Genomic DNA, 17,515 nt, shown 5'->3' on the forward strand with positions numbered 1-17,515 from the left:
GAGAGAGAGCGATAGGAGAGAGAGCGATAGGAAAGAAGAGCGATAGGAGAGAGAGAGCGATAGGAGAGAAGAGCGATAGGAGAGAGAAGAGCGATAGGAGAGAGGGAGCGATAGGAGAGAAGAGCGATAGGAGAGAGAAGAGCGATAGGGGAGAGAGAGCGATAGGAGAGAGAGAGAGATAGGAGAGAGAGAGCGATAGGAGAGAGAGCGATAGGAGAGAAGAGCGATAGGAGAGAAGAGCGATAGGAGAAGAGCGATAGGAGAGAGAAGAGCGATAGGAGAGAGAAGAGCGATAGGAGAGAGAGCGATAGGAGAGAGAGCGATAGAGAGAAGAGCGATAGGGAAGAAGAGCGATAGGAGAGAAGAGCGATAGGAGAGAAGAGCGATAGGAGAGAAGAGCGATAGGAGAGAAGAGCGATAGGAGAGAAGAGCGATAGGAGAGAAGAGCGATAGGAGAGAAGAGCGATAGGAGAGAAGAGCGATAGGAGAGAAGAGCGATAGGAGAGAAGAGCGATAGGAGAGAAGAGCGATAGGAGAGAGAACGATAGGAGAGAGAGAGCGATAGGAGAGAGAAGAGCGATAGGAGAGAGAAGAGTGATAGGAGAGAGAAGAGCGATAGGAGAGAAAAGCGATAGGAGAGAAGAGCGATAGGAGAGAGAGAGCGATAGAGAGAGAGAGAGCGATAGGAGAGAGAATAGCGATAGGAGAGAGAGAGTGATAGGAGAGAAGAGCGATAGGAGAGAAGAGCGATAGGAGAGGAGAGCGATAGGAGAGAGAAGAGCGATAGGAGAGAGAGAGCGATAGGAGGAGAAGAGCGATAGGAGAGAAGAGCGATAGGAGAGAGAAGAGCGATAGGAGAGAAAGAGCGATAGGAGAGAAGAGCGATAGGAGAGAAGAGCGATAGGAGAGAGAGAGAGCGATAGGAGAGAAGAGCGATAGGAGAGAGAAGAGCGATAGGAGAGAGAGAGCGATAGGAGAGAGAATAGTGATAGGAGAGAGAGAGCGATAGGAGAGAAGAGCGATAGGAGAGAAGAGCGATGGGAGAGAAGAGCGATAGGAGAGAAGAGCGATGGGAGAGAAGAGCGATAGGAGAGAGAAGAGCGATAGGAGAGAGAAGAGCGATAGGAGAGAAGAGCGATAGGAGAGAAGAGCGATAGGAGAGAAGACTGAAAAGAAGGAGTCAAATAACGATGAGAAAAGAGGATGGAGTTCTTACACCATGTTGGCATTCCACCAATAGGGGTTCTCCTCTGGCTGAGGAGACAGAATACCTGTACCTGGAGACAGAGAACCACAGAGGGGATAAAGACCCATGGAAATGAAGAGAGGGGGATAAAGACCCATGGAAATGAAGAGAGAGAGGGGGATAAAGACCCATGGAAATGAAGAGAGAGAGGGGGATAAAGACCCAGGGAAATGAGGAGAGAGAGGGGGATAAAGACCCAGGGAAATGAAGAGAGAGAGGGGGATAAAGACCCATGGAAATGAAGAGAGAGAGGGGGATAAAGACCCATGGAAATGAAGAGAGAGAGGGGGATAAAGACCCATGGAAATGAAGAGAGAGGGGATAAAGACCCAAGGAAATGAAGAGAGAGAGGGGGATAAAGACCCATGGAAATGAAGAGAGAGGGGGATAAAGACCCATGGAAATGAAGAGAGAGAGGGGGATAAAGACCCATGGAAATGAAGAGAGAGGGGGATAAAGACCCATGGAAATGAAGAGAGAGAGAGGGGGATAAAGACCCATGGAAATGAAGAGAGAGAGAGGGGGATAAAGACCCATGGAAATGAAGAGAGAGAGGGGGATAAAGACCCATGGAAATGAAGAGAGAGAGGGGGATAAAGACCCATGGAAATGAAGAGAGAGAGGGGGATAAAGACCCATGGAAATGAGAGAGAGAGGGGGATAAAGACCCATGGAAATGAAGAGAAGGGGGATAAAGAAGAAAGAAGAGAGAGAGGGGGATAAAGACCCATGGAAATGAAAGAGAGAGAGGGGGATAAAGACCCATGGAAATGAAGAGAGAGAGGGGGATAAAGACCCATGGAAATGAAAGAGAGAGGGGGATAAAGACCCATGGAAATGAAGAGAGAGAGGGGGATAAAGACCCATGGAAATGAAGAGAGAGAGGGGGATAAAGACCCATGGAAATGAAGAGAGAGAGGGGGATAAAGACCCATGGAAATGAAGAGAGAGGGGGATAAAGACCCATGGAAATGAAGAGAGAGAGGGGGATAAAGACCCATGGAAATGAAGAGAGAGAGGGGGATAAAGACCCATGGAAATGAAGAGAGAGAGGGGGATAAAGACCCATGGAAATGAAAGAGAGAGAGGGGGATAAAGACCCATGGAAATGAAGAGAGAGAGGGGGATAAAGACCCATGGAAATGAAGAGAGAGAGGGGGATAAAGACCCATGGAAATGAAGAGAGAGAGGGGGATAAAGACCCATGGAAATGAAGAGAGAGAGGGGGATAAAGACCCATGGAAATGAAGAGAGAGAGGGGGATAAAGACCATGGAAATGAAGAGAGAGAGGGGATAAAGACCCATGAATGAAGAGAGAGAGAGAGGGGGATAAAGACCCATGGAAATGAAAGAGAGAGGGGGATAAAGACCCATGGAAATGAAGAGAGAGAGGGGGATAAAGACCCATGGAAATGAAGAAGAGAGAGGGGGATAAAGACCCATGGAAATGAAGAGAGAGAGGGGGATAAAGACCCATGGAAATGAAGAGAGAGAGATAAAGGGGATAAAGACCCATGGAAATGAAGAGAGAGGGGGATAAAGACCCATGGAAATGAAGAGAGAGAGGGGGATAAAGACCCATGGAAATGAAGAGAGAGAGGGGGATAAAGACCCATGGAAATGAAGAGAGAGAGGGGGATAAAGACCCATGGAAATGAAGAGAGAGAGGGGGATAAAGACCCATGGAAATGAAGAGAGAAATGGGGGATAAAGACCCATGGAAATGAAGAGAGAGGGGGATAAAGACCCATGGAAATGAAGAGAGAGAGGGGGATAAAGACCCATGGAAATGAAGAGAGAGAGGGGGATAAAGACCCATGGAAATGAAGAGAGAGAGAGAGAGAGAGAGAGAGAGGGAGAGAGAGAGAGAGAGAGGAGAGGGAGAGAGAGAAGAAAGAGGTACTTGTGAGTGTGAGATTAATTTTGGTAACTAAAACAGACAGACTGACTGAGTTCTACTGATTAATGGGAAACACTAACATTTATATGGCCTGAGATCTTTTCCCTCTACAGCCTGTACTGGACCAATGATTTTTAAAGAGTCAATTCGTTTTTGCAGCAGCTCCCTGAACAGACAAATCATAAGCCTAATTTTGACTGGTTATAACACTTAATACTAGTTATTATTACTAGTTTATAAACATGTTATAAGCATGTTGTACAGTGTTCTGGTGAAGTCTGACTCTGAACATGAATAGCACAGGTTATAGAAACAGTATTACTCGCTATTACCATTAATAAACATGTTATGAGCTTGTAATAAGTGTTTATAACAGTGTGCTGACCTGTTCTGGTGCGTGGCCACTTGAGGGAGCTCATGAATCTCCTCATTGTCTGGTACCTGGTGTCACAAGTCTGTCTGTTGAAACAGTACCATCCACCTACACAGACCAACAACATTACACACAGTACCATCCACCTACACAGACCAACAACATTACATACAGTACCATCCACCTACACAGACCAACAACATTACATACAGTACCATCCACCTACACAGACCAACAACAACATTACACACAGTACCATCCACCTACACAGACCAACAATAACATTACACACAGTACCATCCACCTACACAGACCAACAACATTACACACAGTACCATCCACCTACACAGACCAACAACATTACATACAGTACCATCCACCTACACAGACCATTACACACAGTACCATCCAACAACAACATTACACAGTACCATCCACCTACACAGACCAACAACAACATTACACACAGTACCATCCATACAGTACCATCCACCACAGACCAACAACATTACACACAGTACCATCCACCTACACAGACCAACAACATTACACACAGTACCATCCACCTACACAGACCAACAACATTACATACAGTACCATCCACCTACACAGACCAACAACATTACAACATTACACACAGTACCATCCACCTACACAGACCAACAACATTACACACAGTACCATCCACCTACACAGACCAACAACATTACACACAGTACCATCCACCTACACAGACCAACAACATTACAGACCAACAGTACCATCCACCTACACAGACCAACAACATTACATACAGTACCATCCACCTACACAGACCAACAACATTACATACAGTACCATCCACCTACACAGACCAACAACATTACATACAGTACCATCCACCTACACAGACCAACAACATTACATACAGTACCATCCACCTACACAGACCAACAACATTACATACAGTACCATCCACCTACACAGACAACAACAACATTACATACAGTACCATCCACCTACACAGACCAACAACATTACACACAGTACCATCCACCTACACAGACCAACAACATTACATACAGTACCATCCACCTACACAGACCAACAACATTACATACAGTACCATCCACCTACACAGACCAACAACATTACATACAGTACCATCCACCTACACAGACACAGACCAACAACATTACATACAGTACCATCCACCTACACAGACCAACAACATTACATACAGTACCATCCACCTACACAGACCAACAACATTACATACAGTACCATCCACCTACACAGACAACAACAACAGTACCATCCATCCACCTACACAGACCAACAACATACAGTACCATCCACCTACACAGACCAACAACATTACATACAGTACCATCCACCTACACAGACCAACAACATTACATACAGTACCATCCACCTACACAGACCAACAACATTACATACAGTACCATCCACCTACACAGACCAACAACATTACATACAGTACCATCCACCTACACAGACCAACAACAACATTACATACAGTACCATCCACCTACACAGACAACCAACAACAACATTACACCACAGTACCATCCACCTACACAGACCAACAACATTACATACAGTACCATCCACCTACACAGACCAACAACATTACATACAGTACCATCCACCTACACAGACCAACAACAACAACATTATCCACCTACACAGACAACAACATTACATACAGTACCATCCACCTACACAACAACATTACATACAGTACCAACATTACAGTACCATCCACACAACATTACCACCATCCACCTACACAGACCAACAGACCAACAACATTACACACAGTACCATCCACCTACACAGACCAACAACAACATTACATACAGTACCATCCACCTACACAGACCAACAACATTACACACAGTACCATCCACCTACACAGACCAACAACATTACACACAGTACCATCCACCTACACAGACCAACAACATTACACACAGTACCATCCACCTACACAGACCAACAACATTACACACAGTACCATCCACCTACACAGACCAACAACATTACATACAGTACCATCCACCTACACAGACCAACAACAACATTACATACAGTACCATCCACCTACACAGACCAACAACATTACACACAGTACCATCCACCTACACAGACCAACAACATTACACACAGTAGTACCATCCACCTACACAGACCATCCACCTACACAACAACAACATTACATACAGTACCATCCACCTACACAGACCAACAACATTACATACAGTACCATCCACCTACACAGACCAACAACATTACACACAGTACCATCCACCTACACAGACCAACAACATTACATACAGTACCATCCACCTACACAGACCAACAACATTACATACAGTACCATCCACCTACACAGACCAACAACATTACATACAGTACCATCCAGACCTACACAGACCCAACAACCAACAACATTACATACAGTACCATCCACCTACACAGACCCAACAACATTACACAACAGTACCAGTACCATCCACCTACACAGACAACAACATTACACACAGTACACACAGACCAACAGTACCATCCACCTACACAGACCAACAACATTACAACAGTACCATCCACCTACAGACCAACAACAACATTAGTACAGTACCATCCACCTACACAGACCAACAACATTACATACAGTACCATCCACCTACACAGACCAACAACATTACATACAGTACCATCCACCTACACAGACAACAACAACATTACATACAGTACCATCCACCTACACACACAACATTACATACAGATCCACCTACACAGACCAACAACATTACACACAGTACCATCCACCTACACAGACCAACAACATTACACACAGTACCATCCACCTACACAGACCAACAACATTACACACAGTACCATCCACCTACACAGACCAACAACATTACACACAGTACCATCCACCTACACAGACCAACAACATTACACACAGTACCATCCACCTACACAGACAACAACATTACATACAGTACCATCCACCTACACAGACCAACAACATTACATACAGTACCATCCACCTACACAGACCAACAACATTACACACAGTACCATCCACCTACACAGACCAACAACAACAGTACCATCCACCTACACAGACCAACCATCCACCTACCATCCACCACAGACCAACAACATTACACACAGTACCATCCACCTACACAGACCAACAACATTACATACAGTACCATCCACCTACACAGACAACAACATTACACACAGTACCATACAGTACCATCCACTACACAGACCAACAAACATTACATACAGTACCTACACAGACCAACAACATTACATACAGTACCATCCACCTACACAGACCAACAACATTACATACAGTACCATCCACCTACACAGACCAACAACATTACCATCCACCTACACAGACCAACAACATTACATACAGTACCACCTACACAGACCAACAACATTACACAGTACCATCCACCTACACAGACAACAACACAGTACCATTACACACAGTACCATCCACCTACACAGACCAACAACATTACATACAGTACCATCCACCTACACAGACCAACAACATTACCATCCACCTACACAGTACCATCCACCTACCACACAGACCAACAACATTACATACAGTACCATCCACCTACACAGACAACAACAACATTACATACAGTACCATCCACCTACACAGACCAACAACATTACATACAGTACCATCCACCTACACAGACCAACAAGTACCATCCATTACATACAGTACCATCCACCTACACAGTACCATCCACCTACACAGACCAACAACATTACACACAGTACCATCCACCTACACAGACCAACAACATTACATACAGTACCATCCACCTACACAGACCAACAACATTACATACAGTACCATCCACCTACACAGACCAACAACATTACACACAGTACCATCCACCTACACAGACCAACAACAACATTACATACACAGTACCATCCACCTACACAGACCAACAACATTACATACAGTACCATCCACCTCCACCACAGACAACAACAACATTACACACAGTACCATCCATACACAGACCACCTACACACAGACCAACAACAACATTACATACAGTACCATCCACCTACACAGACCAACAACATTACACACAGTACCATCCACCTACACAGACCAACAACATTACACACAGTACCATCCACCTACACAGACCAACAACATTACATACAGTACCATCCACCTACACAGACCAACCAACAACAGTACCATTACATTACATACAGTACCATCCACCTACACAGACCAACAACATTACATACAGTACCACACCTACACAGACCAACAACATTACATACAGTACCATCCACCTACACAGACCAACAACATTACAACAGTACCATCCACCTACACAGACCAACAACATTACATACAGTACCATCCACCTACACAGACCACAGACCAACAACATTACATACAGTACCATCCACCTACACAGACCAACAACATTACATACAGTACCATCCACCTACACAGACAGACCAACAACATTACACACAGTACCATCCACCTACACAGACCAACAACATTACATACAGTACCATCCACCTACACAGACCAACAACATTACACACAGTACCATCCACCTACACAGACCAACAACATTACATACAGTACCATCCACCTACACAGACCAACAACATTACACACAGTACCATCCACCTACACAGACCAACAACAACATTACATACAGTACCATCCATCCACATTACTACAGTACCATCCACCTACACAGACCAACAACAACATTACACACAGTACCATCCACCTACACAGACCAACAACATTACATACAGTACCATCCACCTACACAGACAGACCAACAACATCCACCTACATTACAGTACCATCCACCTACACAGACCAACAACATTACAACAACATTACATACAGTACCATCCACCTACACAGACCAACAACATTACATACAGTACCATCCACCTACACAGACCAACAACATTACATACAGTACCATCCACCTACACAGACCAACAACATTACATACAGTACCATCCACCTACACAGACCAACAACAACATTACACACCATCCACTAACATTACAACAGTACCATCCACCTACACAGACCAACAACATTTACAGTACCATCCACCTACACAGACCAACATCCACAGTACCATCCACCTACACAGACCAACAACAGACAGTACCATCCACCTACACAGACCAACAACATTACATACAGTACCATCCACCTACACAGACCAACAACATTACATACAGTACCATCCACCTACACAGACCAACAACACAGTACCATCCACCTACACAGACCAACAACATTACACAGTACCATCCACCTACACAGACCAACAACATTACATACAGTACCATCCACCTACACAGACCAACAACATTACATACAGTACCATCCACCTACACAGACCAACAACATTACATACAGTACCATCCACCTACACAGACCAACAACATTACACACAGTACCATCCACCTACACAGACCAACAACATTACACACAGTACCATCCACCTACACAGACAACAACAACATTACATACAGTACCATCCACCTACACAGACCAACAACATTACATACAGTACCATCCACCTACACAGACCAACAACATTACACACAGTACCATCCACCTACACAGACCAACAACATTACACACAGTACCATCCACCTACACAGACCAACAACAACATTACATACAGTACCATCCATACACAGACCAACAACATTACATACAGTACCATCCACCTACACAGACAACAACAACATTACATACAGTACCATCCACCTACACAGACCAACAACATTACACACAGTACCATCCACCTACACAGACCAACAACATTACACAGACCAACAACACAGTACCATCCACCTACACAGACCAACAACATTACACACAGTACCATCCACCTACACAGACAACAACAACAACAACAGTTATCCACCTACACAGTACCATCCACCTACACAGACCAACAACATTACATACAGTACCATCCACCTACACAGACCAACAACATTACATACAGTACCATCCACCTACACAGACCAACAACATTACATACAGTACCATCCACCTACACAGACCAACACATTACATACAGTACCATCCACCTACACAGACCAACAACATTACATACAGTACCATCCACCTACACAGACAACAACAACATTACATACAGTACCATCCACCTACACAGACCAACAACATTACACACAGTACCATCCACCTACACAGACCAACAACATTACACAGACCAACAACATTACATACAGTACCATCCACCTACACAGACCAACAACATTACATACAGTACCATCCACCTACACAGACCAACAACATTACATACAGTACCATCCACCTACACAGACCAACAACATTACATACAGTACCATCCACCTACACAGACCAACAACAACAACATTACACAGACCAACAACATTACAGTACCATCCACCTACACAGACCAACAACATTACAACAACCATTACACAGACCAACAGTACCAGTCCATCCACCTACACAGACCAACAACATTACATACAGTACCATCCACCTACACAGACCAACAACATTACATACAGTACCATCCACCTACACAGACCAACAACACATACAGTACCATCCAGACAGACAACAACAACATTACATACAGTACCATCCACCTACACAGACCAACAACATTACATACAGTACCATCCACCTACACAGACCAACCATACCACCAGTACCATCCACAGACCAACAACAACATTACATACAGTACCATCCACCTACACAGACCAACATTACAACAACCATCCACCTACACAGACCAACAACATTACATACAGTACCATCCACCTACACAGACCAACAACATTACATACAGTACCATCCACCTACACAGACCAACAACAACATTACAACAGTACCATCCACCTACACAACAACATTACACACAGTACCATCCACCTACACAGACCAACAACATTACACACAGTACCATCCACCTACACAGACCAACAACATTACACACAGTACCATCCACCTACACAGACCAACAACATTACATACAGTACCATCCACCTACACAGACAACAACATTACATACAGTACCATCCACCTACACAGACAACAACCATCCACAGTACCATCCACCTACACAGACCAACAACATTACACACAGTACCATCCACCAACAACATTACACACAGTACCATCCACCTACACAGACCAACAGTACCATCCACACACAGTACACACAGTACCATCCACCTACACAGACCAACAACATTACACACAGTACCATCCACCTACACAGACCAACAACATTACATACAGTACCATCCACCTACACAGACCAGACCATCCACCTACACAGACCAACATTACATACAGTACCATCCACCTACACAGACCAACAACATTACACACAGTACCATCCACCTACACAGACCAACAACATTACATACAGTACCATCCACCTACACAGACCAACAACATTACATACAGTACCATCCACCTACACAGACCAACAACATTACATACAGTACCATCCACCTACACAGACCAACAACATTACATACAGTACCATCCACCTACACAGACAACAACAACATTACATACAGTACCATCCACCTACACAGACCAACAACATTACACACAGTACCATCCACCTACACAGACCAACAACATTACATACAGTACCATCCACTACACAGACCAACAACAACATTACATACAGTACCATCCACCTACACAGACCAACAACATACATACAGTACCATCCACCTACACAGACCAACAACATTACATACAGTACCATCCACCTACACAGACCAACAACATTACATACAGTACCATCCACCTACACAGACAACAACAACATTACATACAGTACCATCCACCTACACAGACCAACAACATTACATACAGTACCATCCACCTACACAGACCAACAACATTACATACAGTACCATCCACCTACACAGACCAACAACAACATTACACCTACACAGTACCATCCACCTCCACCACAGACCAACAACATTACACACAGTACCATCCACCTACACAGACCAACAACATTACACACAGTACCATCCACCTACACAGACCAACAACATTACACACAGTACCATACCCACCTACACAGACCAACAACATTACACACAGTACCATCCACCTACACAGACCAACAACAACAGTACCATCCATACAGTACCATCCACCTACACAGACCAACAACATTACACACAGTACCATCCACCTACACAGACCAACAACATTACACACAGTACCATCCACCTACACAGACCAACAACAACATTACATACAGTACCATCCCACATACAGTACCATCCACCTACACAGACAACAACAACATTACATACAGTACCATCCACCTACACAGACCAACAACAACATTACACACAGTACCATCCACCTACACAGACCAACAACATTACATACAGTACCATCCACCTACACAGACCAACAACATTACATACAGTACCATCCACCTACACAGACCAACAACATTACACACAGTACCATCCACCTACACAGACCAACAACATTACATACAGTACCATCCACCTACACCAACAACAGACAGTACCATCCACCTACACAGACCAACAACATTTACAGTACCATCCACCTACACAGACCAACAACATTACACACAGTACCATCCACCTACACAGACCAACAACATTACACACAGTACCATCCACCTACACAGACCAACAACATTACATACAGTACCATCCACCTCCAGACCTACAGTACCATCCACTACACAGACCAACAACATTACATACAGTACCATCCACCTACACAGACCAACAACATTACATACAGTACCATCCACCTACACAGACCAACAACATTACATACAGTACCATCCACCTACACAGACCAACAACATTACATACAGTACCATCCACCTACACAGACCAACAACAACATTACAACAGTACCATCCACAGTACCATCCACCTACACAGACCAACAACAACATTACATACAGTACCATCCACCTACACAGACCAACAACATTACATACAGTACCATCCACCTACACAGACCAACAACCAACAACATTACAGACCAACAACAGTACCATCCACCTACACAGACCAACAACATTACATACAGTACCATCCACCTACACAGACCAACAACATTACATACAGTACCATCCACCTACACAGACCAACAACATTACATACAGTACCATCCACCTACACAGACCAACAACATTACATACAGTACCATCCACCTACACAGACCAACAACATTACATACAGTACCATCCACCTACACAGACCAACAACATTACATACAGTACACACAGTACCATCCACCTACACAGACCAACAACATTACACACAGTACCATCCACCTACACAGACCAACAACATTACATACAGTACCATCCACCTACACAGACCAACAACAACATTACATACAGTACCATCCACCTACACAGACCAACAACATTACACACAGTACCATCCACCTACACAGACCAACAACATTACACACAGTACCATCCACCTACACAGACCAACAACATTACACACAGTACCATCCACCTACACAGACCAACAACAACATTACATACAGTACCATCCACCTACACAGACCAACAACAACATTACATACAGTACCATCCACCTACACAGACCAACAACATTACACACAGTACCATCCACCTACACAGACCAACAACATTACACACAGTACCATCCACCTACACAGACCAACAACAACATTACAATACAGTACCATCCACCTACACAGACCAACAACATTACATACAGTACCATCCACCTACACAGACCAACAACATTACATACAGTACCATCCACCTACACAGACCAACAACATTACAACAGTACCATCCACCTACACAGACCAAACAACATTACATACAGTACCATCCACCTACACAGACCAACCAACATTACACACAGTACCATCCACCTACACAGACCAACAACATTACATACAGTACCATCCACCTACACAGACCAACAACATTACATACAGTACCATCCACCTACACAGACCAACAACATTACACACAGTACCATCCACCTCCACACAGACCAACACCTACACAGAACATTACATACAGTACCATCCACCTACACAGACCAACAACATTACACACAGTACCATCCACCTACACACAGACCAACAACAACATTACATACAGTACCATCCACCTACACAGACCAACAACATTACATACAGTACCATCCACCTACACAGACCAACAACATTACATACAGTACCATCCACCTACACACACCAACAACATTACATACAGTACCATCCACCTACACAGACCAACAACAACATTACACACAGTACCATCCACCTACACAGACCAACAACATTACATACAGTACCATCCACCTACACAGACAACAACAACATTACATACAGTACCATCCATCCACCAACAACATTACACAGTACCATCCACCACACAACAACATTACACACAGTACCATCCACCTACACAGACCAACAACATTACATACAGTACCATCCACCTACACAGACAACAACATTACAACAGTACCATCCACCTACACAGTACCATCCACAGTACCATCCACAGACCAACAACATTACATACAGTACCATCCACCTACACAGACCAACAACATTACATACAGTACCATCCACCTACACAGACCAACAACATTACACACAGTACCATCCACCTACACAGACCAACAACATTACATACAGTACCATCCACCTACACAGACCAACAACATTACATACAGTACCATCCACCTACACAGACCAACAACATTACACAGACCAACAACAGTACCATCCACCTACACAGTACCATCCACCTACAGACCAACATTACATACAGTACCATCCACCTACACAGACCCAACAACAACATTACATACAGTACCATCCACCTACACAACATACAACCATCCACCTTACATACAGTACCATCCACCTACACAGACCAACAACATTACCAGTACCATCCACCTACACAGACCAACAACATTACATACAGTACCATCCACCTACACAGACCAACAACATTACATACAGTACCATCCACCTACACAGACCCAACAACATTACACAGTACCATCCACCTACACAGACCAACAACATTACATACAGTACCATCCACCTACACAGACAACAACAACAACATTACATCCACCTACACAGTACCATCCACCTACACAGACCAACAACATTACACATTACACAGTACCATCCACCTACACAGACCAACAACATTACATACAGTACCATCCACCTACACAGACCAACAACATTACACACAGTACCACCTACACAGACCAACAACATTACATACAGTACCATCCACCTACACAGACCAACAACATTACATACAGTACCATCCACCTACACAGACCAACAACATTACATACAGTACCATCCACCTACACAGACCAACAACATTACATACAGTACCATCCACCTACACAGACCAACAACATTACATACAGTACCATCCACCTACACAGACCAACAACATTACATACAGTACCATCCACCTACACAGACAACAACAACATTACATACAGTACCATCCACCACAGACAGACCAACAACATTACATACAGTACCATCCACCTACACAGACCAACAACAACATTACATACAGTACCATCCACCTACACAGACCAACAACATTACAACAGTACCATCCACCTACACAGACCAACAACACACAGTACCATCCACCTACACAGACCAACAACATTACACACAGTACCATCCACCTACACAGACCAACAACATTACATACAGTACCATCCACCTACACAGACCAACAACAACAGTACCATCCACCTACACAGACCAACAACATTACATACAGTACCATCCACCTACACAGACCAACAACATTACATACACCATCCACCTACACAGACCAACAACATTACATACAGTACCATCCACCTACACAGACCAACAACATTACATACAGTACCATCCACCTACACAGACCAACAACATTACATACAGTACCATCCACCTACACACACAGACCAACAACATTACATACAGTACCATCCACCTACACAGACCAACAACATTACATACAGTACCATCCACCTACACAGACCAACAACATTACATACAGTACCATCCACCTACACAGACCAACAACATTACATACAGTACCATCCACCTACACAGACCAACAACATTACATACAGTACCATCCACCTACACAGACCAACAACATTACACACAGTACCATCCACCTACACAGACCAACAACATTACATACAGTACCATCCACCTACACAGACCAACTACACAGACCATGAACATTACATACAGTACCATCCACCTACACAGACCAACAACAACATTACATACAGTACCATCCACCTACACAGACCAACAACACAACATTACATACAGTACCATCCACCTACACAGACCAACAACATTACATACAACCATCCACCTACACAGACCAACAACATTACACACAGTACCATCCACCTACACCACAACATTACACAGTACCATCCACCTACACAACAACAACATTACATACAGTACCATCCACCTACACAGACCAACAACATTACATACAGTACCATCCACCTACACAGACCAACAACAACATTACATACAGTACCATCCACCTACACAGACCAACAACATTACACACAGTACCATCCACCTACACAGACCAACAACATTACATACAGTACCATCCACCTACACAGACCAACAACATTAACAACCATTACACAGACACAACAGTACCATCCACCTACACAGACCAACAACATTACACACAGTACCATCCACCTACACAGACCAACAACATTACACACAGTACCATCCACCTACACAGACCAACAACATTACATACAGTACCATCCACCTACACAGACCAACAACAACAACAGTACCATCCACCTACACAGACCAACAACATTACACAGTACCATCCACCTACACAGACCAACAACATTACACACAGTACCATCCACCTACACAGACCAACAACAACATTACACACAGTACCATCCACCTACACAGACCAACAACATTACACACAGTACCATCCACCTACACAGACCAACAACATTACACACAGTACCATCCACCTACACAGACCAACAACATTACACACAGTACCATCCACCTACACAGACTACACAACAACATTACACACAGTACCATCCACCTACACAGACAGACCAACAACAACACAGTACCATCCACCTACACAGACCAACAACAACATTACACACAGTACCATCCACCTACACAGACCAACAACATTACAGACAGTACCATCCACCTACACAGACCAACAACATTACATACAGTACCATCCACCTACACAGACCCAACAACATTACATTACAGTACCATCCACCTACACAGACAGTACCATCCACCTACACAACAACAACATTACACACAGTACCATCCACCTACACAGACCAACAACAACAACAACATTACACAGTACCATCCACCTACACAGAACAACAACAACATTACACACAGTACCATCCACCTACACAGAACAACAACATTACACACAGTACCATCCACCTACACAGAGAAGAAGAACAACAACAACACAGCACCAGGGTCCAATCCAAGGCCGGTTATAGAGCAGCACACTGCACCTTTTAAAGGTCATTTCTCTGCCATTTGTGCAGCTCACATTCACGATAAACACAGTGATTGTCAACTCAAACGTACATAAACATTAAGAGGTTGTCGGCTGTACAGCGTTCTGTTCTGCCCTGTAACGTGCCTGGGATTGAAATACACAACAGACAAATACCAGAGCGTTTGGAAGTCTTAAACCTCTCAACTCACCCTCCAAGAATATCAGCCATCTCTTGCTGCCTTTAGATTCCTTGATGTAGTACCTA

General features: G+C 43.9%; 1 protein-coding gene across 3 annotated transcripts in view; it reads right to left on the reverse strand.

The window, feature by feature from the left end:
* Nucleotides 1-17,515, reverse strand: part of notum1b (notum, palmitoleoyl-protein carboxylesterase b) — a 36,821-nt gene that overhangs the window by 11,944 nt on the left and 7,362 nt on the right. For all 3 annotated transcript variants that reach the window (XR_006082868.1, XR_006082867.1, XM_042318290.1), the window contains exons 2-4: nt 17,460-17,512; nt 3,533-3,628; nt 1,217-1,277 (exon numbers count right to left, since the gene is read on the reverse strand). Coding sequence is in view for 1 of the 3 variants with exons in the window: in XM_042318290.1 (XP_042174224.1) it covers nt 1,217-1,277; nt 3,533-3,628; nt 17,460-17,512 (210 nt within the window). In the remaining 2 variants the exon portion in view is untranslated. The remainder of the gene's footprint in view (nt 1-1,216; nt 1,278-3,532; nt 3,629-17,459; nt 17,513-17,515) is intronic.

This window comes from Oncorhynchus tshawytscha, unplaced genomic scaffold (assembly GCF_018296145.1).
Source record: "Oncorhynchus tshawytscha isolate Ot180627B unplaced genomic scaffold, Otsh_v2.0 Un_contig_4324_pilon_pilon, whole genome shotgun sequence".
Lineage (NCBI taxonomy): Eukaryota > Metazoa > Chordata > Actinopteri > Salmoniformes > Salmonidae > Oncorhynchus > Oncorhynchus tshawytscha.